The sequence below is a fragment of the Squalius cephalus genome, assembly GCF_949319135.1.
Source record: "Squalius cephalus genome assembly, chromosome: 9".
Taxonomy (NCBI): domain Eukaryota; kingdom Metazoa; phylum Chordata; class Actinopteri; order Cypriniformes; family Leuciscidae; genus Squalius; species Squalius cephalus.
Window position 1 is genome coordinate 23,615,150 of NC_137130.1, and position 25,056 is coordinate 23,640,205.

The following is a 25,056-nucleotide window of genomic DNA, read 5'->3' on the forward strand; positions in this document are numbered from 1 at the left end:
CGATATCACAGTACCGATTCATTTTTGAAACTTTTTCATATGCAGAATATATAGTTCGTGAAGTGCTTGAACATATAGCTGATGGAAATATCTCAGATGTTGACTTTATGTGGAGTGATGAGGAAGATGGAGATGTAAGAAAAATATCCGTATTTAAAACTTTATGAAGTAAAATGACTAGCTTCCGGCCAAACGAACATACAGATTTGACTTAAATGTAAAGCGTAACTTGAATATGAATATTTTTCTTACACAAACGCATCGCTCCGCTTCAGAAGGCCTTTATTTACCCCCCAGAGCCGCATGAAGCACTTTTATCATGGATGGATGCACTTTTATGGACTTTCAAAACAGAAACAACCATTCACTGCCATTATAAAGCTTGGAAGCCAGGACATTTTTTTAATATAACTCCGATTGTATTCGTCTGAAAGAAGAATGTCATATACACCTAGGATGGCTTGAGGGTGAGTAAATCATGGGCCAATTTAAATTTTTGGGTGAACTATCCCTTTATAGGTATAGTACACCCAAAAATTATATTTGTCATCACTTACTCATCCTCATGTTGTTCCAAATCTGTATGAGTTTCTTTATTCTGCTGAACACAAAAGAAGATATTTTAAAGAATGTCGGTAAGACAGTTGACAGTAGCCATTGACTTCCATAGTATTTTTTCCTACTATAGCCTATATTTTCCTAATAACTACATATTATATTATTATAATATAATATTATCATTATTAGTAATTATTTTGAAAATTATAATATTTAGCAGTAATGTATCAATATAGATATTACAGTACAATACCGTATAATTAATTACAGCAAAAGCAGACCAAATTACGAAATACAGTAAAAATACAGTACTATTTGGTAGTTTACAGTACTGATCTTGTGTACTGTAAAGTGAATTACAGTAGTTACTGGAAATCTAAATACAGTAACTTGCTGGCAACCGTGCTGCCAGTACTGTACTGTAAAAATACAAGAAAATCGTTAACAGAGAAATTGTTTCAAAGATGCACACAGGAAATTACTCTAACGTGAATGCATTGATTGATTAGGTTTATTTTGTTATGAATAAACAAATGTGCGATCTATAAAGAAAAAACCTTACAATTAAAGTTGAAATGTTCAAGTTTTTTATCTAAAAAAAAAGAAAGATACAAAGAAAATGACTCTAACATGACCATATTGATTGATTCTAAGATATTTAGTTTGCTACAAACAATGTGCAATCTGTAAAACAAAAATCTCAAAATTAAAATTGAATACTGTTGAAAAGTTTTTGACCTTGAGAAGAAGCTTTAAGTATATACCAACAATTATTATGTTTATTATTTAATTTTATGTTGGTACATTTTTGTGAAGTACACCTGTTTTGACCTGACGTCCATTGAAATGGACAAAAAAAATTACAATTAAAGCCAAACATTTTTTTTTATTTTGTCTCATTTATAGAAGCCTCATGAGCTGGGAAAACGTGCTTTTACATTTTTCAGAAACTTTAAACATAATTCAGGTCTGAAGGAGTTAATGACAGAATTTTCACTTTTGGGTGAACACCTTTTCAATAAAAACACCAGTTAAATTGTTAGTGCATGTTAGCCTAGGTCCTTTAAATAATATTAACAGTTAAATAACTTTTTATTTTAATTATGTATCAATAAATGTTAAATGCTTTTAGAAGTATTTTTCATTGTTAGTTTGTAGTTTCCTAATGTTAATAAACGGAAACTTATCTTAAGAAAATCTTCAGCACGTCGATATGCTTGACTCCTATACAGACATTGAAGCATTATCAGAACTATTTTCTGACAAGCCAGTTTTACAACCTATTCTAGAACTGCATTCAATCTTTTTGCAGTTGCTCCATCTAGTGGCAACCCATTTTATTTTCACTATACAGCCGGAAGAACAAAACACGGATCAGTATCAAACTAGATTTATTATATACAGTAGTAAATGGCCAACACAGGATCCTCTGCTCTCCCAAACACCACTGCCATTCCCATTACATTTCTCACACATGTTGAGTTGACTGTGAAGCTGCTATTTCACCAGGATAGTGTTTAATACTCTTGATATGCCAGAAAGGCTAAATGAGAGGGATGTTCCAATATGATGTATTTGTAAAGGGCAAAAAGTGTGACAGTAAAAACAAGGGGAACACTTCATTTGTATATCATGAAATCCAAACTTAGCAGACAGCAAACTTTTAAAGACATACTCAAAGCTTTTAAAATTAAAAAATGTCTACAGGAATACGATCCACAATCTAGCTTTATCAAACCTGAGGTGTCAGAAACACAATGCTGCAATGTCGACATTTGAAATTGTCCATAAAAAGGGAGTCTTAAAGTAGTTTACTGCGATCAAAGAAAATCTGAGACCATACAAAGTAGTCACAAACATCCTTTCACAAAACTTGTATATAAAAATAGATGGGGGAGGCGCAACATACGTACATAATACAAAAACGTATATAATAGGCATACAATAAACTCTAAAGGTGGGGGGGGGGGGGGGGGGATAACATTAGTAACTCATTTCCAATTCGGTTCAGGGAGAACATTGCAAAAATGGAAATGAGGTCTTTGGATGATTAAAAGAGAGAGAGAGAGAGAAAAAAAAAACCTATTAACTTAAACATTAGATTTCCAAAACCTTTTCCATTTCAGCCCTGAACGGCGGAGGAAGTGAAGAGGAGCACAAAAACAAAAGCATCATCCACATGTGCTCCATCTTTAGCACGTTCCTCCCGTCTGCTGCTGGAATACATCGATAGTGTCTTCATCTTCCATTTCCAGCTGAAAATTCACATGACACGAAAAGACGGAGAAACATTTTAATGTGAGGCCTAATAACGGAGCTTATTTGTGCCTGAGCTCTAGGTTTTCAAATACATCTTAAATGTTTGGTTGATTGTATGAATTGATTACACTTGTTTTACAGATATTGCATCCTCAAAGACATTTGAAGTCAATTAATACAACTGAACTAGAAAGTCACCATAGAGCATACATTTGTTTATTCACCGGTTACCGCTTTCATGCTCACAACTGTAACAAATGCAATGATAAAGGACAAACCTGTGCAGGTGTGTCTGTCTCATTGATTGGCTGACCATCAAACCTGAACCGTATTTGCCTTATGGATAAACCCTGAAAAAAAAAAAAAAAATCCAAGTTATAGTCCTGCTCATCAATGTAACAAATGTACAAAGCTTCACGAGTGCAGACCTCAGAATCACTGGAGCTCAAGCTGATGTCTCACCTGTCTTTCGCAGTATGCCTTCATCAGTTTGCTGAGGGGGGTGTGCCTTTTGATTTTAAACTGGACCACAGATCCATCCTGACCTGCCACTTTCAAATTGATGTGGTCATTTTCAGTCTTCACGCCCTCCTGAAATGAAATATGCAAAATATACAGATAAAAGATATTAATAAACATGCAAGGTGTTGTTTTAATCACACATAAGGGTCTACACACACACATCGGAAGTCATTTGCGCTAATGCCACATTGTCCATTACATGCAGGCGCTGTATGTTCCTGACCTGTAATACGGAATAACATGCTTTGAGAGGTTATTAACGCGATAAACAGCAATACTTGAGTCTATAATATCTGTATTAGCTCAAACACTACTGAAAAAGAGCTGCAACCTGAACAACTGCGCGAGAATTCAGACAGTGTTTCCCTTTCAGTGCAACTGCGTTTGGCGCAAAGTTGAATCAACTATCCGCCATGAAAGAAAGCCAATCTGAGCATCTTGTTGATGCTGAAATGAAGCGAAACACTGCCGGTTTGATTGTTAGCGACGAGATATGTAATGGTTGTCCATGTAATTGGATGGATGGCTGAGTTAAATGGCCACATGCGGAAAATGCGCAAAATCTTTGTTGAAAACCTCTTTGTTTCCCTTCTAACCACATATAAAGTGCAGGACCCAGACAATCTACATTCATGCATTATAATCACATCAAAACATTCCTCTCCATGCTACTGGAGCTCAGAACACAGAGACATAAATGTACCTTTGGTTTCTCTTCTGACATTTTTGTAGAAATGTAAGGATTTTCCTGATAATGTGGATGTGACGGTAACACAACAGCGCTACAACCCGCTTCTGTCCTCCCCGCGCTCAGCAAGAACGCGCAAACTGAATTCGCCCATTTGATTGGACCGGGTAAAACCACGTGATTCCCAGCAGGCAGCTCTGGCCCGAGAACGCGCAAAATCAACTCGTCTATTTTATTGGACAGTATGAAACCACGTGACCAATCCTAATGTTCTGCTTGAGGTCTTGAGGTCAAAAACAAGTGACTTAATTATACACAACATTTAAATAATAGTGTGCGCATTACTTTTGCTTAATGAAAAATATTACATTATTCTTTTTGGGGTGTCAGGTATAAAAACCGAAAACATTGTTAAACATTATATATATATATAAAAATGAATAAAATAAAATTTTAATCACATATAATCTTCAATAAACTTTCACAACCACAAAACAACATGAAACAGGGTTTTTTTTGTACAAATTAAAGTACTAAAAAAGATTGTGCCACTTGGAAAATTACTCTAGTCGAGATTTAGGTCAAATCTATACTTTAAAAATTAAATATGAATGACCTTATTGCAAAAAAGCATTTAGTTTCAAAGCTGAAACTTGCTATAACTTACATTAACAATAAAAAAAAATCTTATTTGTCTAACAGCAGATCAGTACTTTATAATAATCTACAATAAACTGTAACAAATGTACAATATTCACTTTTATTCATCTTCTTTCTCCCAGTTTATTTGGCTTTGTAAATTGCATTGATAAATCAACTTTTTGGTAATTACAATAAGCTAGTGATTAAAACATTGACAAACACATAACCTAGTTATGTTGAAATATCAATTTACCATTTATGCAAGACAAGTCCTAGTTTAATCTGATTAAAAAGCTACAGCAGTAAACGACATGTACTGCCAACAAAAAAAATCAGGTCTGGCCCAATGCAGACTCAATTATCAACACGTCTTCCTGAATTTATGTTGTCGCTTATTTGGATTTGCAAAAAGGCACTACATTTACAAAGCTTTTTTTAAATACAAAGTCTAAATTGTGGTTTGCGTGCAGATTTGTTAAAAAATCCAGGTATGAATAAATCATATTTCAAGCAAATGGCAACAATTTATGCTTGTGTGGCAACTAGTACAATCAAATAAACATGGATATGCAAGAAAATGTGTTCATTTTTGTGAGGTATAAGTAAAGTCAACAGCGGAGCATCATCACAAGTTTCTTAGCTGTTCTCAAATCTGGAGTACTGGTTATCCTTTGTCAAACCTGAAAGAGAGCGAGTAAAGTTCAAACTCTGAAACAGAGTATAACTAGCATTTATAAGTTAACTATAAAGGATACTTTTGTTTATTTTAAACATAATTTATGATGAAAGGAAAATCTTACCGTATTTCAATCGCATTTCATCATGTCTCTGCCTCATCTCTGCTTTCCTGCAACAAAATGATTTTTTTTTCTTAACACTATTTCATCAAGACAAGACTCAATGGTCTCCACATTTATTAAACTCAAATGTATGGAATTAATTTTCCCACAACCAATCATACCTCTCCTCTTTGCGTAAACCTTTCAGATGAGCTTGTCTCTCCATTCGCTCATCATTCCTCCTAGACCTTTCAGATTATTAGGAGAAATTTTTGTTTAGTCATTTCTTATGTGCTCCAGTGTATATGTGTATATATATATATATATATATATATAGCCACATGTATCTAATCAGCCAATCACATGACAGCAACTCACTGTTTGTATTTAAATAGGCAAACGCTTAAGAGATATGATGGATATCATTAATGCAGTGATTATGCTTCTAACATGTTTGGCATCAGTTCTTCAAACCCTAATTGATGGAGTGTGTAGCCTTTCATTTATTAAACAACCATGTATGAAGACACATCATGGCCATATTCCAGGATGACAATGTCAAGATTCATCAGGCTCAAACCGTGAAAGAATGTTTGGGAGGGACGAGAGCATGAAGAATCACTTTCACACACCTCTGGCTCCTCTAGTCCAGACCTTAAATTCAATGAAAGTCTTTGGGATGTGCTGAAGTAGACTTTACAGAGTGCTGGACTCTTGCATTGTCAATTCAAGAACAAAAACCGATGCACCTCTTGATGGAAATAAATCTTGTGAAGTAATTTCCATGTTATCACTGATTTCCTACTGAGACACTACAGCAAAAAGATATAAATAACTGGCTTTAAACCTTTTTGGGTGAAAACACTAATGTGCCTAAGACTTTTGCACCCCTACATTGCCTTCCCATAATATTAAAAACTTTAATCACAAGCGCTGGTTTTCATCTTACCCAATGTTTTCACATTTACAGCAGCAGAAGCAGCAGACGAATATGGCGATGATGATCAACCCGGCGATCACAGAGATGGTAATGATGAGAGTCTGGAAATTCACTGTGATTCATACAACACAGAATTGATGTGATCATTCATGTCCACAACTTGTACTCCAAAACAGGAAGTATATGCAGAAGGTTAAAATTCCCTTTTCAATGACTCATTTTACAAGAGTTTAAAAGGAGTTCAAAGTAATAAAGTGAATGAAGTTAAAGCTACTGTGAACTATGGACTGAGAATAAAGTTCTAGTTTTAACAGTTCAGCATACAAGTTTATAATCCCCATGTAGAATGGAAGATCATTATTTACTTATGTTTTATGTAAGAGGACTAAAATAATTTGAAGCTATTTGACAACAGATATACATTCCACAAGACACAATTTACACAAATTATACTGTACAAACCTGTTCCTTATTTAAAACACAAAGGGAATGTAAACTGTGCATGTTCATGATAAAAAAAAATGCACATAATACATCCATTAAGACAGTAAACAAATGACAAGATGCTGTGTGCGTTATCATCAGTCTTACTCCAGCACATTCCCCATCGTGCATCTGAGAGAGGACAGACACTGTGAGACGGTAGAACGCTCTTCACTGGATAGTCAATGCATTTCTGGCTTGAGATGCACCACAAACACTGAACAAAAGATAACATACACAACCATTATGTACATTTATGTCACAGAACAATTGTGTATGATTTTTCACCAATTATTGCTGTCTGTATAACAAATACTATGGGGTTTGGAAGTGCTATCAGTGAATAACAAATCATATGCACACTGACAAATCCTACCGAAACAATCTTCAGACATTCTTCACAAGTTGTGTTGGATTTGATAGTGCAGTCTGTGAAAAGAAGGCAGTTTTAGGGACAAGTCTGACATCAATGTTACAGCTGATTTCAACCATAGTTTAATAAATGAAATCTAAAACATAACGGCATTGCTCAGAATTCTATTTTGAATGAAAATAAAACATATTCTCTACAAGCAGTTATATAAAATATTCTCCCTGACCAAATCTCCTTTGTTAAGTTTTCTACCATGTGATTTAAACAGGGCACACTCTCTCTGCCTTTACGTCATGATCGGATAAAATTCCTATTTTCCAAGGTTACGGTTTAAAATTGTCCATAAAAGCATCAACAAAACACGTTTTGAACCAATTTAGTCGTTTACGCTAAAAGTCTTTCAATAAGTAAATGCTTGGTCCCGATGTTTTAACAGTTACTGAGCCTGAGTCATATGATCAGCTGCTCAGAGGCATTTGCAAACAGTATACGTGACTTATTAAGACGTTACCATTTCCAAGAAAATAGACGATGTAGAACGAATAATTCGGGAAAGTGTGCTTGGTAACGTTAGATAAACGAACTGCAAAAAAATTGTCTTCGTTTGAAAACCCTACAAGCTGCCTAACTGTTAATATACACCATTTTGGGCATCATGTGCGCGTACCGAATCTGAAAGCTGATTCCCAAATATATATATATATATATATATATATATATATATATATATATATATATGAAGTAGCCATTGTTGTTTTACCGTATCTACGGTTAAAAAGCTTGTAAACAAACAGCACTGTGGCCGAAACTTACTTGTTACTGGACTTGTCGTCTGAGCAAAAACAACAGCAAAACTGAAGACAAAGAAAACAAAAGACAGTAAAAAAGTCCGAGTTTGGATCATGTTGGCAAACGCAGCGGATCTGTGTTGGTTTCAGCCCTGGTTGGTCATGTGTTTTCTGGAAGAAAGGATTGAACCTCGTCTTTTCAAGAACCTCCCAGTTTCGAAATAGTGGTTTATGGTTAAGCAGGATTTATTTGAGGCACTGATTTACAAGTTTACTTTCTGACGAATTACTGACTATTTTCTGACTGTTTATTTATTTTTAAAAAAAGACATGTTGGCTTCTTAAACTTATTTAGACAATATTAGGCTATATAATACCTAAAAACATCAATTATTATTTATTAAAATAAAAATATGTATTTAAATATACATTCTGATCTGTTAGTATTTTTTTAATGGTTAACGTTTGTAAAAAAAAAAAAGAAAAAAAAAAAAAGATAAAATAATAATAATAATCATAAATAAACAAAATATCTGTCTGTCTCTCTTCTAAATTCAAATTTGCTTTATTGGCCTGACTGTAAATAATACAATATTGCCAAAGCTCGGAATACATAGAATAATTAAAAAAAAACATCAAAATAATAAAATATTATAACATAACTTAAATTTAAATAAACAGTGTATCAAATCAGAACATGTGTGAACATTTGATACCACAGTGTTTTAACACACACACACACACACACACACACACATTCTTGTACTGTACATCTATCTTTATGAGGACATTAATTGACACAATGCAATCTCTAGCCGCTTACCCTAACCTTACCCATCACAACTAAGTGCCTAACCCGAACCCTTACCCTAAACCTACCTTTAACCTAATTATAACCTTATCCCTAAAACCAAGTCTTGACCCTCAAACAGGCCTTTAAAAGGGCCTCAGAAAGTGAGGACCGGCCAAAATGTCCTCACTTTACTCTCTTTGTCCTCAAGCACACACACACACACACACACACACACACACACACACACACACACACACACATTAATGTAAATGTTGAACAGCGTTGGACTCAGGCTACAGCCCTGCCACACTCCTCTTTTCTGGATGAGGAATTCTGTATGTTTGTTACCAATTCGTGTTGCACATTTGTTATTCGAATACATGATTTTATAATGTCATAAACTTTACCCCCTACACCACTTCGTAAAAGTTTGTAATATTACCAGTTGTGCCAAATAGAATCAAATGCTTTTTTGAAATCGACAAAGCATGCAAATGTTTTTTCCGTTTTTGGTCTGTTTTACGTGTTTATTGATTAGGGTGTGAAGGGTGTAAATGTGGTCAGTAGTTCTGTGATTTGGAAGGAAGCCAATCTGACTCGGACTCAGGGCATTGTGTTCGTTAAGGAAGCTTACAATTCTATTGTTTAAAATACTGCTTAATAACTTCCCCAGATTACTGCTCACACAAATGCCTCTGAAATTATAGGGTCCAATTTACTTCCATTCTTATGAATTGTGGTAATAAGTCCTTTGCTCCAGATGTCAGGAAAACAGCCTGAACAAAGAACATTGTTGAATAATTTGAGAACAGCCGTCTGCAGCTCAGGTGTGAGAATGCTTTCACCTAGAATGCTGTCAGGACCACAAGATTTATTACATTTTTGGCTTTTAAATTTGTTTGTCAATTCACAATATATTTGTGGCAATAGCCAACAATACATTGTATGGGTCAAAATCATCGATTTTTCTTTTATGCCAAAAATCATTAGGATATTAAGTAAAGATCATGCTCCATGAAGATATTTTGTAAATTTCCTACCGTAAATATATAAAACATTTATTTTTGTGAGTCAATGCAGCACAATCGCAAACATAAATGGACAACTTTAAAGGCGATTATCACAATGTTTCGATTTTTTGGCACCCTCAGATTCCAGAGTTTCATTTTGTATCTCAGCCAAATGTTGTCATATCCTAACAAACCATACATCAATGGAAAGCTTATTTACTCAGCTTTCAGATGATGTACACATCTCAATTTTAAAAAAAATTGACCCATGTGACTGTTTTTTTTGGTCCAGGGTCACATATTATATTATAACAGATATATTATAACAGATACTAACAGATATCAACTAAAACAAACTCAAAAATTCTTAATACAAGGGAATTTTGGGAAAAGGGATGAATGCAGTTGTTTATTATTTTGTATCACACGCATTAGATTGTGGAAAAGCGAAGAACAAAGGAAAATGTAAGGTAATTCGATAACATTTAAATAATCCACACCATATCTGGAACTGAAATAATTTATTAAGCATTTTGTAAATCCAGTTACAAAAAAAAAAAAAAAACAACAACCGTTGATTTTCATCCTCTACACAAGCTGAAATATTTTGACTCTAAACTAATGGTGATGACTCTGGAATTGAACTGACCAGCAGCTCATCAGATTTATTAATGGAGCAATAATGAACAGAACTTTGAATGAGGTCGTGGTACCACACAAATGAGCCTCTGATACCACAGTGTCATCCTTCATTCATACTATCACTGTGTGTTACATCACTGATGTAGTCTGTACACGACATGCCATCGACATCCATACAACAACACTAACACTGAATAAATACCCAACCCACCCATAATTATTCACTCTCTTTTAGGCACACAAAATCATCCTTCAGTTATAAGTATGCAGGCTTCCTTTAAAACATTCTTAACTATCCAGATGATGTCTTAAAAAAGGTTTGATGCATGAACTAAAATGGATTTTCTTTTCTCGAAAGAATAGATTTACAACTGACCAACTGTGTGAAATACTGTGTGAAAAACTGTTTGTTTTTTTACTGTATTTTTGCAAAATAAATATCAGTACAGTGGTATTCCACATATTTCCAGTCAAATCTCTTGTTGCTATAACACCCAGAACACTCCACTGAAATGTTGAGATATTGCTTGTCTCTATACTGTACCTGAGCTTAACCCAGAAGGGGCCATTCACACAGAATACGCTTTTCTATTGTTTTGTAAAAATGCACAAGATGGAAGGATTTGACCGTTGGACGTATCTGACCATGAAAACGGTACATTAAAAGCGGGCTCAATTTTTGTGATAGCAGATTATTGCAGAAGTTGGAAGCACTTTAAAAACATACCAAACTTAGGTTGGTATTAACCTAAAACCATCATGAACTACAACCATTTCTTTTCACATCTGGGCTCAAAAAGGTTCATTTTGAAGCTTTAAATAAATCTCTAGTCTAGACCTCGCATTGCCCTGCGTATTGCGTGTTTTAAACGCAAATTGATCGATCTAGTGCTTTTACAATGGAAAAGCAGCTCAGTGGAATGCAAAAACACATTTTGTGTGAATGGCCCCTTATGCACAATACATAAGAAAACACATAGATGAAAATGGCAAGACATAAAGGCAGAAAACCTTTTCCTCATTCTTTGAACCTGAGTTACTGAGTTAAGGTTCAGTAACAGATAAGCAGTAACACAGAAAGCGATCTAAATGATGCAAATCTGCACAGACCAGCCCTTGTGCGGAGTAAGGCAAACGGACAAGTTTTAACATGGCTGTTGACGCTTTCGATCTGTGCAATCACTTCAGGCTATGAGTCTTTGAGAGCTCTCAACAAAACACTGTTTTGTTTGTAACATTTAAGACCCTGTTTGGATCGTTTCACTTCAAAGAGTGCTCAAAACTGAAAATGGCCAAAATCAGAAAACCAGAAAGGAGCATGTTAAAGCATTCAGTACTTTGAGGTATTGGCGATGAACATTTGCTGGTTAACTAAGCATTGCACCACGTACGAACCAGACGTGATGGGATAAAGGAACAAGTGCTGATTTACAGGACATTCTGTTGAAATCTCAAATGTGATACGTTGTTAGAGGGGTGGTTGTCTACACATATGCAGATTTTTAAATGATGTTTGTCTTCTCACTGGTTCCTGTATCATCTTATATTCGGCAATTCGCATCCCCGCTGTTGAGTTCTTTTTTCCATCAATGAGAAGGAAATCTCTAGCGTCTTGACTGTGATTGGTCAGTACTCATCACCTGATCCAGTTGCTCCCAAAGTTGGCCACTGATCTGACGCTGCATCGCTTCTTAACTATCATGTTGATGTAGGCTTTCATTATTTTGGTGATCTCTCCAACCTGAAACAAGTTTATACACAGTGAACACTTCTATTCAATTATATGTTGATTATGTATTCTTACAGGGATAGTTCACCCAAAAATCATTATTTGTGCCAAAACTCATAAGACTTATCTTTGAAAACCCAACTTTGAAGATTCAAAAAGCTCATGAAGAGACCATAAACGCAATTATTATGAATTGAGTGGTTTAATCCAAGTACATGCATACAGCGCATTAAATATGGTTCAAACACACTGCATAACAGGCAAAAACAAACCTCATTGGTTCTCGCGCATCAAGCAAGTACGTTTGAGATTCTGTTTACCATATTTGATGTTTATATGTGAATCAAAGTCTACATTAAAGCTGTTCATACAGTAATCGTGTCTGTTCAGAAGACTTGGATTAAAATGCTTGATTCATATAGATGCAGTTTATTATGTCTTTATGAACTTTATGAAGGATCAACGTTTTGGTGTAATGAATTTTTATGAACAAATTTCTCAAGTTTCATTAAAAAATAACTTCCTTTGTGTTTTGAAGATGAAGTCTTATGGGTTTGGATGAGTAAATGATGACATCTTTGGGTGAACGAATCCATTTAAAATGACATTTGATTACCTGAGGTGTCTCAAAAAACATGTCTCTCCCATCCACTGTGATCTTGTATGTGCTGGCAAGAGGAGCTCCGAAGAAGACAATGTGTTCGTAAGGGAAAGTCTCCAGAGGTTTGGCCTCTCCTCTCTTATACACAGACACGTTCTCGGCACTCACGCTCAGCCAGAGGTCATGAGGGAAACCCCCTTCTTTACACTGCACACAGAATCACAGCAAATGTCAGATTAGACTATAGAAAAATTATCTAGGTGTGAGACAGTAAAGCAACCACCCAGAACATCCAAAGAATACCTTCGCAAATACAAAACACACCATTCACACACCAATCAATTTTTCCTCAAAAAAGCACTCATCTATTTGTTGATGTGAAGGCCAAGTATGGTAACCCATACTCGGAATTTGTCCTCTGAATTGAACCCATCCAAGTTAGTGCACACACATTAGAAGTGAGCAGTGAACACACACTCATACACACTCTCTAACCGTTAGGCCACGACTGCCAATGAGAAATGGATAGCTTGGTGAGGAGTTTTAAACCATTTCACAAAATGTAATCATCCAACCCAAAACAAGCAAAATTATATTGCGCTGCTTTTTTCATGTTTTGTGGCACTTTCAAAGTGAAATGTCCAATCAATGTGAAATGACTGGTGCTAAAAGCACATCCCTGTTTTACTCAAAACTGATGAATGCGAATTTAATCAGAAATTAAATGTCTGGTGATTGGCGCTAAAAGATTAATGCTCTATCGCATTTGAAAATAATGTTCCATCTACTACACTAAACCCTACCCTAAACCTAACTGATAGAGGTAATATAAGCAAACGATAAGATAAAAATGCATTTGCTGAAGCAACCATGCCAATTTAGCTTGCTTCTGTAAGTCTTTCGGCTCTTTTATCGTGACTCGTGTTTCATGGGTTCCCGAGAACTTTGCATTACGAGTGCAATGCTGATTCAGGGGAGCTACCGAGCAAGTTTACTAGAAAAAGTCATCAATATGGAGCTGGTTATGTTAAGTAAATGTCAAAATGTACAGATCATGCACTATGTTAAAAGTGCTCTGAGGTCATAGCATAGTATTGTGCAAGGAATCACGCAAAAATAAGTCTTTATTAATCAATAGTCTAATTATTTGTGTGAAAAGGAATAAAAGTTGTTGGTGATTTACTGCCAGGAGGGAATTTTATGTATAGTAACGTTTTTGCATTTCAAGATTTTCCATCTTTTGTTTTATCCCAAGTGCTTACCTCCACATCAAACAGCGTAGATCCATACCCAGGCCATTCTTTAATGATGTTCATATATTTGAGCATGGCTTGGTGTTGATCCAGACCATGCAGTCGACTCCATTTCTCCATAACACTGGCCCTGGTGGCTGAGGTCTCTTCCTTGATCCACATTTCCAGCATTTGTTCCTCCTGCATGCTGCGCTGTTTCTTCATAGTGCCCGTCTTGAGTCCCCGCCTCAGCGTGCCGTCCAGGAAGCTCGTCCTCCTCCTTTCTAGGGTCTGTCCCGGTCCAGCTGCTCCTCCTACTTTGGTGAACTGAAGTATGCGGTTGCGCAGACGGCCAGTGGGGTAGACGTTGTCCAAGCTCCAGTTCACCCGAGACACATCCCCAGACAGGTACTGCAGACGTAAAGCAGCCAGGTGCTGAAGGGTGTCCTCATGGGCAGGAAAGTGACCGCTTATTAAACTTTCATGAGCCTGGAGAGATGAATGAGAACAAAACTCACATCTGACTTCCTCTGAACATTGCAAAAAAATCTTTTTTGAAAAATGTATTACAAAATGGGTTGGGTTTGTGCTTCAAAAAAAGAAAAAGATATCTGCCAATGGATTATTTAAAGTTACGGCTTAATTTTAACTATTTTTTACAGCGCTGGGTCGTAACTGATTACATGTAATCTGGATTACATAATCAGATTCCAAAAATTAAGTACTTTTAAATTAAACTCACAACCCCCCTGCAGTTCCATCACAAACCCCAGTCTGGGAAACCCTGATGTAATGTAATATTTAATGCACTTCATGTTGTTGACAGCAAAGAATGGAATATATTTTCTTTCTCTTTTTACTTTTATATCAATGTGATAAACGAGTTTGGTCAAAAGTAATCTAAAAGTAATCAAAAAGAAGTCTTAGCTTAAATGTGTGATTTAATAGATTACATCCCTTATGATCATTTTTGTCATGTAATTTGGAATCAGTAAACGACTACAATTTGTAAGTAATCTACCCAGCTCTGGTTGTTTTAAGCACAAACTTTTTACACATTTTTTAAGAAAACAAGACTTAATATCTTAAATTGCTTCTTAATTTAATATATCTTGATTTAGGAATGTTTTTATTTCAGGAAAGCTAAAATAAAAATAAAATAAATATTAGACTTTCTATAAATATTAGATAATCTTAATAAAGCAATTTATAATTATTTTAAATAATAAAAATGACAATAACAAAATAAATGAAAAATTTGACATTTAAACTAAAATAAAAACTGAAAACATAAATCTAAAATCTAAATCGCCTTTGAGATGAATGGTCAACATTTGTTAGTTTAGATAGTTTCTCCAGGTATTACACACGTCCTCAATTGGGTTGAACAGAACAGAAGTAAATAACTGACCTGCTCAAACATGAAGACAAACTCCACTCCTTCCTTGGGCATGCTCTCCACATCTAAGAAACAATACAGTTTGAAGTACAGCTTCCATTGGCCGTCTTCCTCCACCTCACTTCCTGCCAGCCTGAGAAACAATCACCACACCAAACATTCATTTTTGTGTGCTACTCATTAAATACATTTATTTGACATTGTTTTTAAAGGTTTTATAGATGTTATAAATGCATTACTGCTTTAATAACCAAGTGATGACACATACGCTTGGCAGTGTTTTGTAGGAACGGAGTTGAATTAAAACAGTGAATAGGTGCAGCAAATTTGAAGTGTAATTTTACCTCTCAAACTTGGCCAGCACATCGGCCACAATCACCCTGCTCTCCACGGCCCGGTCGATCGTGCTGTTGTGCTCGAACAAAGCAAACATGTTCCTGCTGTCCTCCATAGCCAAGCCTCGGATCAGTTTCTCAACCACCTACACACAGAAAAGAAATGAAACACTTCACCATCAGAATGTTACACCATAAAGTTCCACACGCAATGCTGATTAAGAGGAATATTTGTTCATCCACACTGTTTTCAGTTCGTTGTAAGGCACAGGAAGACTTTTCCCCATCAATTGCCAGAGCCAAAAATGTTTTAATGTTATATAATTGCATGATTTTTGTGATTACTTGTGTGGGTACAGTGTTTAATTCTGAATCAACTAATATCTAAGTACTCTCTTAAAACACTAGGTTATTGCAATGCATTGTTTTTGCAGTTTGGCTGTGCTTTGCAGGCTGTTAGCATCCCTCACCTCTCCTGCTGTAGTGTGAGAGTTGATAGAAATCTTGCAGGATCCTCCACCATGGCAGTAAACGGTCGTCGTCATCTCCCGTCTGTTCAGGAGGGCGATGATCTCGTCTTGTGAAGGCACAAACTCCCGCGCTTTCGTCTTCTTCAGCGACTCGCCAATGAACACAGCGAACATCTCGATTTCTGTTCCAGGGAAAAGCTCCTTTATCCTAAGAAGTGATCGATATCAGAAAACATTAATGTCACCAAATACAAAATATGATGTGGTCAGAATAAGTGTTGTTATTGTTAACTGAAATAAAATAAAACATAAATATTAGACTTAAACAAAAATGAGAAATGTTTCCATGGAAACTAACTGAAAAAGTTGAAGAACTAAAATTACTACAATTAAATGGAAATAAAATTAAATCAATATAGAAATTTATTTTAAAAAGAAAATAATAAAATTGACAAAAGCACAACAAAATTGCTAAAACTTAAACTGAAATTAAAATTAAGTGAAAAAAATAAATAAATAAATAAATACTGTAACAGTATATATAAAAAACACTAAAGTTATACTGCTCAAAAAATGTCCTTGTAAAAAACTAAAATGTTGTGATCCTTTCGTTATTAAACAGATAAACCAAATAGCAAGTAGTGCAAAGTGATGCAAACACACTGGCCTAAGGCAAAATTTTAATATGTTGTATCCAAAATATGTCATTTACATAATTCATGCAGATCCAGATTTTACAAACTGTCAAAATAAGACCACCCAAGACAAAGCCAGGATGGAGCAAGTCAGTGTTATACTTAGGAGGATGCAATGAATTTGATTATTTTGGCTACAAATGCTTAGGCCAGGATGTTATGTCTACCATTTCCTCACTTTTCTTCTCAAAGTGCGCCACAAACCTTAATATATATATTAGAAGACTAAATTTCATTGGAAAATGGCATCTATTATTTAACAGTATGAAAGTATGTCATATTCAAGGAGTAGCTACAACACCTTTTCAGGTGGAACCTGAGGTATCTGAGGATGCCACGGCTGGGCAGGAAGGTGCAGCTCATGCAGGTGAGCAGATGCCAGTGTGACCGGTTGGCGAGGCTGTTGGGCTGAGGCACGTGATTGGTTTGTTTGATCAGCTGACAGTAGACTTCGTCTCTGAGCGGCCGCAGATCTTGACATGTCTGTAAGATGCCTTGAATGATGGGCATTGGGTCCGACACAGCTTCCATCTCCTGTAATGAGTTAAAGATCTTGACCGCCTCATCTTGCAGGCTGGTGTAGCCTTTCTCCTTTTGCACTGCAGGAAGTAGGACAGGAAGAGGAGACAGATGGAGAAAGAGACACAGACAAAGGGATTAAATCCATCATCCCACCAATCCAAAGTTCAAATGGTAAAAATGTGCGTCACTGAACAAATGAATCAACAACAGTCCAACAATATTTTCTAAATTCTTGGATAATTATTATACATGCAGCTTTTATGCCCTTCAATGAAAAGCCCTTCAAAGCAATTTATTTAATAAAAAAAAAACATATATAAAAAAATCTATCAAAAATTACTTTTTAAATATTTGTTATTTTAATATTTTAAAATGAATTGGTCACACTGTAGAATTTTTATTTGTATATAATATATATTAATGTAAGTGTTTAAAAAACGGTCTTTTGCATGACATTTCTGGAATGTGTTGACCCATAGACACATGTTTGCTTTTACAAAATATTTATGAATTAATCAACAGCAAAAAAATATTTTCTGTGTCACAAATTGTATAAAAGCCAGAACATGAATATAACAATATTGTTAGTAATACTAACAATAGAAATAGTATTGTCTACAGTGTTATTTTAAAATTATTTATATACTATTATAGTATATAATAATTTTAGTTTTAAGTTATAGTCATTTTATTATCTCTTTTGTCTTTTTTAAATATTTCTATAAGTTTTAACCTATTTTTATTTCAGTTTTAGTAATTTTAATACTTTTTTAAAGTTAGTTGACAAGACATCCATTTCTAAAGTTTTTCATATAATATTTATATTTTATTTTATTTGACCTTTATTTCATTTACAAAAACATTTTCAAATTTAAACTTCCATTTATACATTTTGCAGATGCTTTAATTAGTTTATGAGCTACAGGAATGCAGCTCAAACAGCAATAGTTTTAGTTTGAGTTAACAATAACACAGATTGTCTGCAACTAAAGACATTTAATAAAATAAAAACAGGAAACACAGGAATGGATCAGTGTAAAGGAAAGACTCACAGTTGACATTGACCTCTCCGTACGGTAGAGGCAGCAGCGGCGAGTGCAGCGGGTGCTGTGTGTACCTCAGGATGGGGTTCCTCCAGTACATCTGCTCCACAGCCTCCACATTAAGACTGCTCTCCTGCACCACCATCAAAAACAACAATGGCATTAGGGCTTTTATGTACTCATATAACACAATGTACATTCACAGATGACTCCAGGGGGAAACACAGCACACAAAAGTGACACGAAAGGTTTTTGAGCTTTGCTGTTTTTGCCATGCTTGATAAACTAGGTCATACCAGTCAAAGGCGGTAAACCAGTTCAAGCTTAAATTACAACCTCAACGTAATTAACCACCTCAGGTCGACTAGCTGAAAAGGTGGATCTCAGCTAGCTATCAGTCCATCTAACCAGATGACATGTAAAACTAGTCATCAAAATATGGTGATATAATAATACATAATAATAATTCATTACATTTATATAGCGCTTTTCTCTGTATTCAAAGCGCTTTACATAGAAGGGGGGAATCTCCTCAACCACCACCAATGTGCAGCATCCACCTGGATGATGCGACGGCAGCCATATTGCGCCAGAACGCCCACCACACACCAGCTTACTGGTGGAGAGGAGACAGAGTGATGAAGCCAATCAGTATATAGGGTTGATTAGGAGGCCATGATGGACAGAGGCCACTGGGCAAATTTGGCCAGGATGCTGGGGTTACACCCCTACCCTTTCAAAAGACATCCTGGGATTTTTAATGACCACAGAGTCAGGACCTTGGTTTAACATCTCGTCTGAAGGACGGTGCTCTTTGACAGTACAGTGTCCCCGTCACTATACTGGGGCGTTAGGACCCACACAGACCACAGGGTGAGCGCCCCACACTCTAACACCTCTTCCAGCAGCAACCTGGTTTTCCCAGGAGGTCTCCCATCCAGACACTAACCAGGCTCAGCCCTGCTTAGCTTCAGTGGGCAACCAGTCTTGGGCTACAGGGTGATATGGCTGCTGGCCATCTGGTTATCTGGATTTCTAGCAGAATAAAGCTGCACTCAACTGAATACTATTCACTTTATAACTGTGATTCACCTGTCACTGTAAATTTTTTCTCAAGAAATAAATCAATCATCATAACTGCCATTGAATAACACACTTTTACAATGGCACTGGTAACTGAACATTTCTTGTGAGCCTCCACGCCACTAGGTGTCAGTATGGCGTCCAGCATAAACCAAAATGACTGAGTACACCGTTAACAATTCAAAATCACTCAAGGAAAATATCCTGCATAGATGTAGAACGAAAGCACTCAGATATAATCAAACAAAAACAGAAAGAAGTTAGAAAAAACAAGAGAAAAGTCTGAGTGAACAGCACACAGAGCACTCATCCGTGTACCTCACTTAACACTACAGTTTTTGACCCTGAGGGATTGCCGGGGCTTGAGAGGTATCGGCTTCCACAACTGAAACATGATTGTTAATAAGATGAAAAACCTCACTCTACAAGGGACCATGAATTCAATTAGATATTTTAGGGTGAACGTACCTTGATATCTCGGATGAGTTGCTGGGTAGGTGTTTCTATGGGAACTTTGTTGTCGATGGCCACCTGAATGGCTGAAGCCCATCTCATGGCTTCGTTCAGTAGTTTGGTGTAGAGTCGGTAAGAATGCTTTCTCCCATGGATTATTATGTTCCAGTAACCTGTGGACAACCGGAGGCATTGGAAATTGTCTAACGAAATTCAAAGAAATCAATCAATCAATCAATCAATCAGAAACCTTGTTCTCTCACCTGTCTCCTTGTAGACTTTCTCATCAGGCTGAACAACCGAGCAAAGGCTGTTGAGCACCAGTGTTCCCAGTTTGGAGGCACTGCGCTCTGATGATTTATAATAATCCAGTGAGTTGTTGGTCAGAACAAACCAACGTTTCTTCAGCTTGAGAGACGTGCTCTTCCCACTGGACTTCATCTCTTTATGCAACCAACCTTATGGAAAAATTGAGGGAGGAAGAAATTACAATCACTTAGAGTATGAGAAGATTAAGATTAAAAGTGTGTATTATAGTGACTATAAAATATATTATCATTTCAAAAAAAGGAAAATATAATGGTAACAGAGTTGACATTAATTTTATTAGGTTTTTAATAATATAACAACTGAAATCTACAAATCTAAAGATATCTATAGTATATTACAAAAATAGAGAGAATTAAGACAACATGCCATTTTCATTTATACATGTACTGCATATTTATAACAAAGGTGGATTTTTTGCTGATGCATTTAGAAAAAGTTTTGTACAGAAATTTGCAGTATACACTACCATTCATTTGGTCAGTAATATTTTTTTGTTTTTGAAAGCTGCATTTTGCATGTTGGCTGTATTTATTTGATCAAAAATAAATGTATTTTATAATGCATTTAAAATGTATTTTATCCCTGTGATGTCTAAGCTGAATTTTCAGCATCATTCCTCCAGTCTTCAGTATCACATGATCCTTCAGAAATCATTCTAATATGCTGATTTACTGCTTAAAAATAATTTCTTATTATTATCAATGTTGAGATGTAGATTTTTGATGTACAAAAAGTACAAAAGAACAGTATTTATTTTTATTTTTTTTATAGTAAAGGCATTCATATTGTTGAAAAAAAATTTTTTGTCACTTTGGATCCTTCTTTCAAAAATCTTAAGTGATCCCAAAGTTTTAAACAGTAGTCTATGAAGGACAAGGAAATCTGTTCTGCAAATCTGCATCTGTTTTGTTGAATGATTCATCATGACCACAATGATGTAGCAAGTACAGTGCTGGTAAATCTTTGTATCATGTACAGACCGGTCTGACTCACCCCTCACTATGAACTCTTGGCCGTCTATTTTCGAGTCTCCTTTAGGCTTCTGGAGGAGGCCGATCCAGTGGTGCATTTCCTCTGGTGTGTCAGTGTTGCAATGGATCACGCGATTAGCAGTGATTATAACAAATGAGTTTGGCCTGAGGGAAAAAAATCTTATGAGTAAAGCACAAATTAATACATTAAATGCATGCAATATGGACGATATAAAAAATATGGTCACACTTTAAATTAGGTGTCTTAAACTACTATGTACAATGCAAAAACATGTATGTACACAATAAGTGCATTGCATCAAATGATTAATCTAAATGTTAGTTCATAGTAGTTAAAGACCCTTAATATAAAGTGGGACTGAAAATATTCTGTTTCTGGAATAATGCTATATGCTCAACACTCGTGATATCATGCATTACCTGTCTGGATTGTCGGAAGCACATACAGAGTCGATAAGCCCAACATCCAGTGTTCCCTGAGGATGAAATATCATAAAAATGACATATAAATAGCATATTCTATGACACATAAAGGTGCTGAAAGTGTTAGATTAGTGTGAACACTCACAACTGCGTTCTTGGGGTTGGCCTGCTCGTGCTGCATCTGCAGAAGCTGTTCTGGACTGGCGCTGTGGACGCGGCTCAGGACGTTGAACCAGCCACTGCAACACAAGCATGCAGACAGGAAGCATTAGACCATGTTAGATATTAGACAGTATGAAATGAGTTATATTACACCACAAGGGGGCACAACAGATGAATATGAAAGTTAGCGCGCACTAAAGAAACTCTATTAGTCAGGCACACTGGCCTTAAATAAATACAGATTTTGAAATGTACCTTGCATCCTCGGGGGATTCTGCATAGATCTGGTAAGTCCTGTCCTCGGTCACGATATTAAGCGCATTCTCCTTCTCATGGTTGTCCACAATCTCCCTGCGTGAAACACCACAGACCGTCAGTCTATGAACATTAAAACTTAAAAAATGCAACAGTAGTGGTGGACACTGGACTGGGTCAATTGGTCTTTTGCTTGTAAACACTAGCCAGTTGCAGAAGTTACGTATCATCATTTACATTGCACACTGAGTTCTTACTTGGCAGCTCTGATGTCGATGGTTCCCTTCAGTTTCTCCTCACTGTCGTTCTCGAAATACATGAGTTTAGAGTCTCGAAGGACGAACCAGCGCATCTTCCAGTTCCTGCGGGACAGAGTGGACATCCCTCCACCTTTCTTGTACAGCCAGCCTGACTTGAGAGAGTCCTGCTTTGCCCTGAACCACATGAAGGTCTCGTCTTTTAAAACACACCAGCGCCTGCGCCACGGGATCATCAGCCCACCTTAAAGATGAAAAATAAGAAACAGAACAACGAAATATTAATCTTTCACTACAGTCTATCCATTAAAAATCTTCAATTTGAGGAATATTATTCAATAAGCTAAACAATAAGCAAGTAAATGGTAAGAAACACTCACTTTTCATGTACAGGTAGCTGTGGAAATAAAGAGGTCCACTTCCATTAAGCAGATGCACTCTACCGTTTGACACCTCCTCATCTGTGTCCACATATCCATCGTTCTCATCATTGCTGTCCATGAACTGAGGGGAAAATTAAAAAAAGAGTGTGGATGTCAATAAATGGCTTTCAAATGTACCGTACTACAGTTAAAAAGTTTGTGGTCCGTTTTTTAAAACGAAAGAAATTACTTTAATTCAGCAAGGATGGATTAAATTAATAAAAGTGACAGTAAGGCATTTATAATGTTACAAAATATTGCCATTTCAAATACAAGCTGTTCTTTTCTATACATTAAAAAAATCTTGAAATGGTTCCACAAAATATATAAAGCAGCACAACTAATAATAATATTGATAACTTTACATTGATAATACTAAGGTAATATTATTATCGACATCAATTTCTGAAGGATCATGTGACACTGATGATGCTGAAAATTCAGCCTGGCCATCAGGAATAAATGCCATTTTAAAATATACTAAAATAGAAAACAGGTCTTTTAAATGGTATTAATATTTCACAATATTACTATATTTTGCTTAACTAAATGCAGCCTTGTGGAGCATAAGAGACTTCTTTTAAAAACATTTGCATGTTTTTATTAAAATGTCTCTTCTTTACTCTGTAACCGAGCACTTTGTGTTTGCTGCGGACATCTGCATTTCACTGTCTAATCCTACTAGTTAATGCAAACAAAAAGAGCATGACATCAGTAAATGTGCTTCCATGTTAACTGTCATGTCAAGCTTCATATTACACCCAAACATAACCCGAATCAAGTTTCTGTGTTCAAATATTCTCTGAGAGTCAACAATCAAGCTGTTGCAGGACTGTGTTCGGAGCAGGTGTGACAGGCATTGGCTAATAGCCGCACATTCTGGGAATACCCTGAGGGACAAAGACTTAATAAATATACCACATCATATGCACCTGATCCCACCCTGCTCTAGCAAATAAAACATGAGTAGATACAAGAAATCCAGAGCAATAAAGCATTTTGCAAGAGCAAATGCATTCATTATTGCATTATAACAAGTTAAAAAGAATTAGGGCAAAGTGCTGAGTGTTTCTGTTTTGCTCTAAGCAATACTGGCTCTAACTACCCTGACACTGAACTGTACAGTATAAACATGACGAAATGCATATTCCTTTCCTGCCAAATTCCTTACAAGGCGTTCACACTTTGCAGTGAAAATTCAACTGGAAGTCGCTCATTTTAAATGACAGGTGACGTGAGTGACAGTGACCGCTGGCGATGCCACAAAGATTAGCAAACTTTATGCAAATGTTTAGTGACTGTTAATGGAAGTATACAGTGAAACTCACATGTTGACCAGCTAAAACAACAACTGAGGAGAAACACTACAACAAACAACGGATGGGTCTATAGGTCAACTAGATGTCCATACTGGTTAAGATCCATATTTTTTTAGCAGCAGTCCTTTAAATGGGATGAATTCATAGATGTGAATTCTCCAAGAGGGTTGAGATGTGCTCACAATGTGATGAAACTGTAAACATGCTGAGATGTTGTCTCTAAAGTCATGCCCTTTACAGCACCGCCTCTATGGCAACCCAAGCAGTGACTTTGTAATAAAGTAGACAGACTCAACATCAAAGAGAACTTGTTATATACAGCTAAAAGCAATAAATGGTTTTCGCAAGTAAAAAGTCTAAATTACCATGTAAATTACAATGGGGACATTTTCAGAAGTCCATGTGTGACATCACGTATGATTAAATTTTTTATAAATAGTTTGCTTCTTCTTATTTTTGTTCTTGGTAACTAAATAACAGGAAATGAAACACAAAATGCCCTAATGTTACATTTTCTGTTATTAGTTAATGTTTGTTGCATTGTTTTAGTGTCATGTGCCTTACCCTGATGGTGTTTTGTCTATGTGTATGACCCTGTGCAACGTCTATATACATGAGCATTGGCCATGTTTTATGGACAGGCCATTTACTATGGATTCTGATTCATCTTGTGTTTTTTGTTTTATCACTTGTATTATTATGGTGGTCATCAGTACATTTTAAGGCAAATTGGTAAATTAAAATTATACCACTTACACATATACATAAATAAAATATGATGTAAATTAAATTTATAGTTATAAAATTATAAAATTTACATGTAGCAATATACCATCCCGCAATAGCAAAACATTGTC

At 35.9% G+C, this 25,056-nt stretch overlaps 3 protein-coding genes across 3 annotated transcripts in view; all 3 read right to left on the reverse strand.

Moving 5' to 3' along the window:
* Nucleotides 1-2,420: 2,420 nt before the first annotated feature.
* Nucleotides 2,421-4,172, reverse strand: sumo3b (small ubiquitin like modifier 3b). Its single transcript, XM_079880451.1, has 4 exons — nt 4,043-4,172; nt 3,280-3,408; nt 3,096-3,167; nt 2,421-2,813 (listed from the first exon to the last, which is right to left on the reverse strand). Exons 1-4 carry the CDS (start codon nt 4,061-4,063, stop codon nt 2,751-2,753), a joined length of 285 nt encoding a protein of 94 aa, XP_079736577.1. The 5' UTR covers nt 4,064-4,172; the 3' UTR covers nt 2,421-2,750.
* Nucleotides 4,173-4,768: 596 nt separating this feature from the next.
* On the reverse strand, nt 4,769-8,255 carry pttg1ipb (PTTG1 interacting protein b). The gene is made up of 7 exons (XM_079882142.1): nt 8,058-8,255; nt 7,248-7,300; nt 6,980-7,088; nt 6,398-6,500; nt 5,631-5,696; nt 5,470-5,516; nt 4,769-5,349 (listed from the first exon to the last, which is right to left on the reverse strand). Exons 1-7 carry the CDS (start codon nt 8,146-8,148, stop codon nt 5,306-5,308), a joined length of 513 nt encoding a protein of 170 aa, XP_079738268.1. The 5' UTR covers nt 8,149-8,255; the 3' UTR covers nt 4,769-5,305.
* Nucleotides 8,256-11,250: 2,995 nt separating this feature from the next.
* myo10l3 (myosin X, like 3) overlaps nt 11,251-25,056 on the reverse strand; it is a 51,732-nt gene continuing 37,926 nt past the window's right edge. Inside the window, exons 24-39 of the mRNA XM_079880840.1 lie at nt 22,839-22,962; nt 22,459-22,702; nt 22,202-22,297; nt 21,930-22,023; nt 21,782-21,837; nt 21,363-21,505; nt 20,303-20,497; nt 20,055-20,212; nt 18,513-18,636; nt 17,240-17,537; nt 16,244-16,451; nt 15,783-15,919; nt 15,451-15,571; nt 14,070-14,528; nt 12,823-13,014; nt 11,251-12,218 (exon numbers count right to left, since the gene is read on the reverse strand). Of these exons, the coding sequence (XP_079736966.1) occupies nt 12,114-12,218; nt 12,823-13,014; nt 14,070-14,528; nt 15,451-15,571; nt 15,783-15,919; nt 16,244-16,451; nt 17,240-17,537; nt 18,513-18,636; nt 20,055-20,212; nt 20,303-20,497; nt 21,363-21,505; nt 21,782-21,837; nt 21,930-22,023; nt 22,202-22,297; nt 22,459-22,702; nt 22,839-22,962 (2,754 nt within the window). The 3' untranslated portion in view covers nt 11,251-12,113. The remainder of the gene's footprint in view (nt 12,219-12,822; nt 13,015-14,069; nt 14,529-15,450; nt 15,572-15,782; nt 15,920-16,243; nt 16,452-17,239; nt 17,538-18,512; nt 18,637-20,054; nt 20,213-20,302; nt 20,498-21,362; nt 21,506-21,781; nt 21,838-21,929; nt 22,024-22,201; nt 22,298-22,458; nt 22,703-22,838; nt 22,963-25,056) is intronic.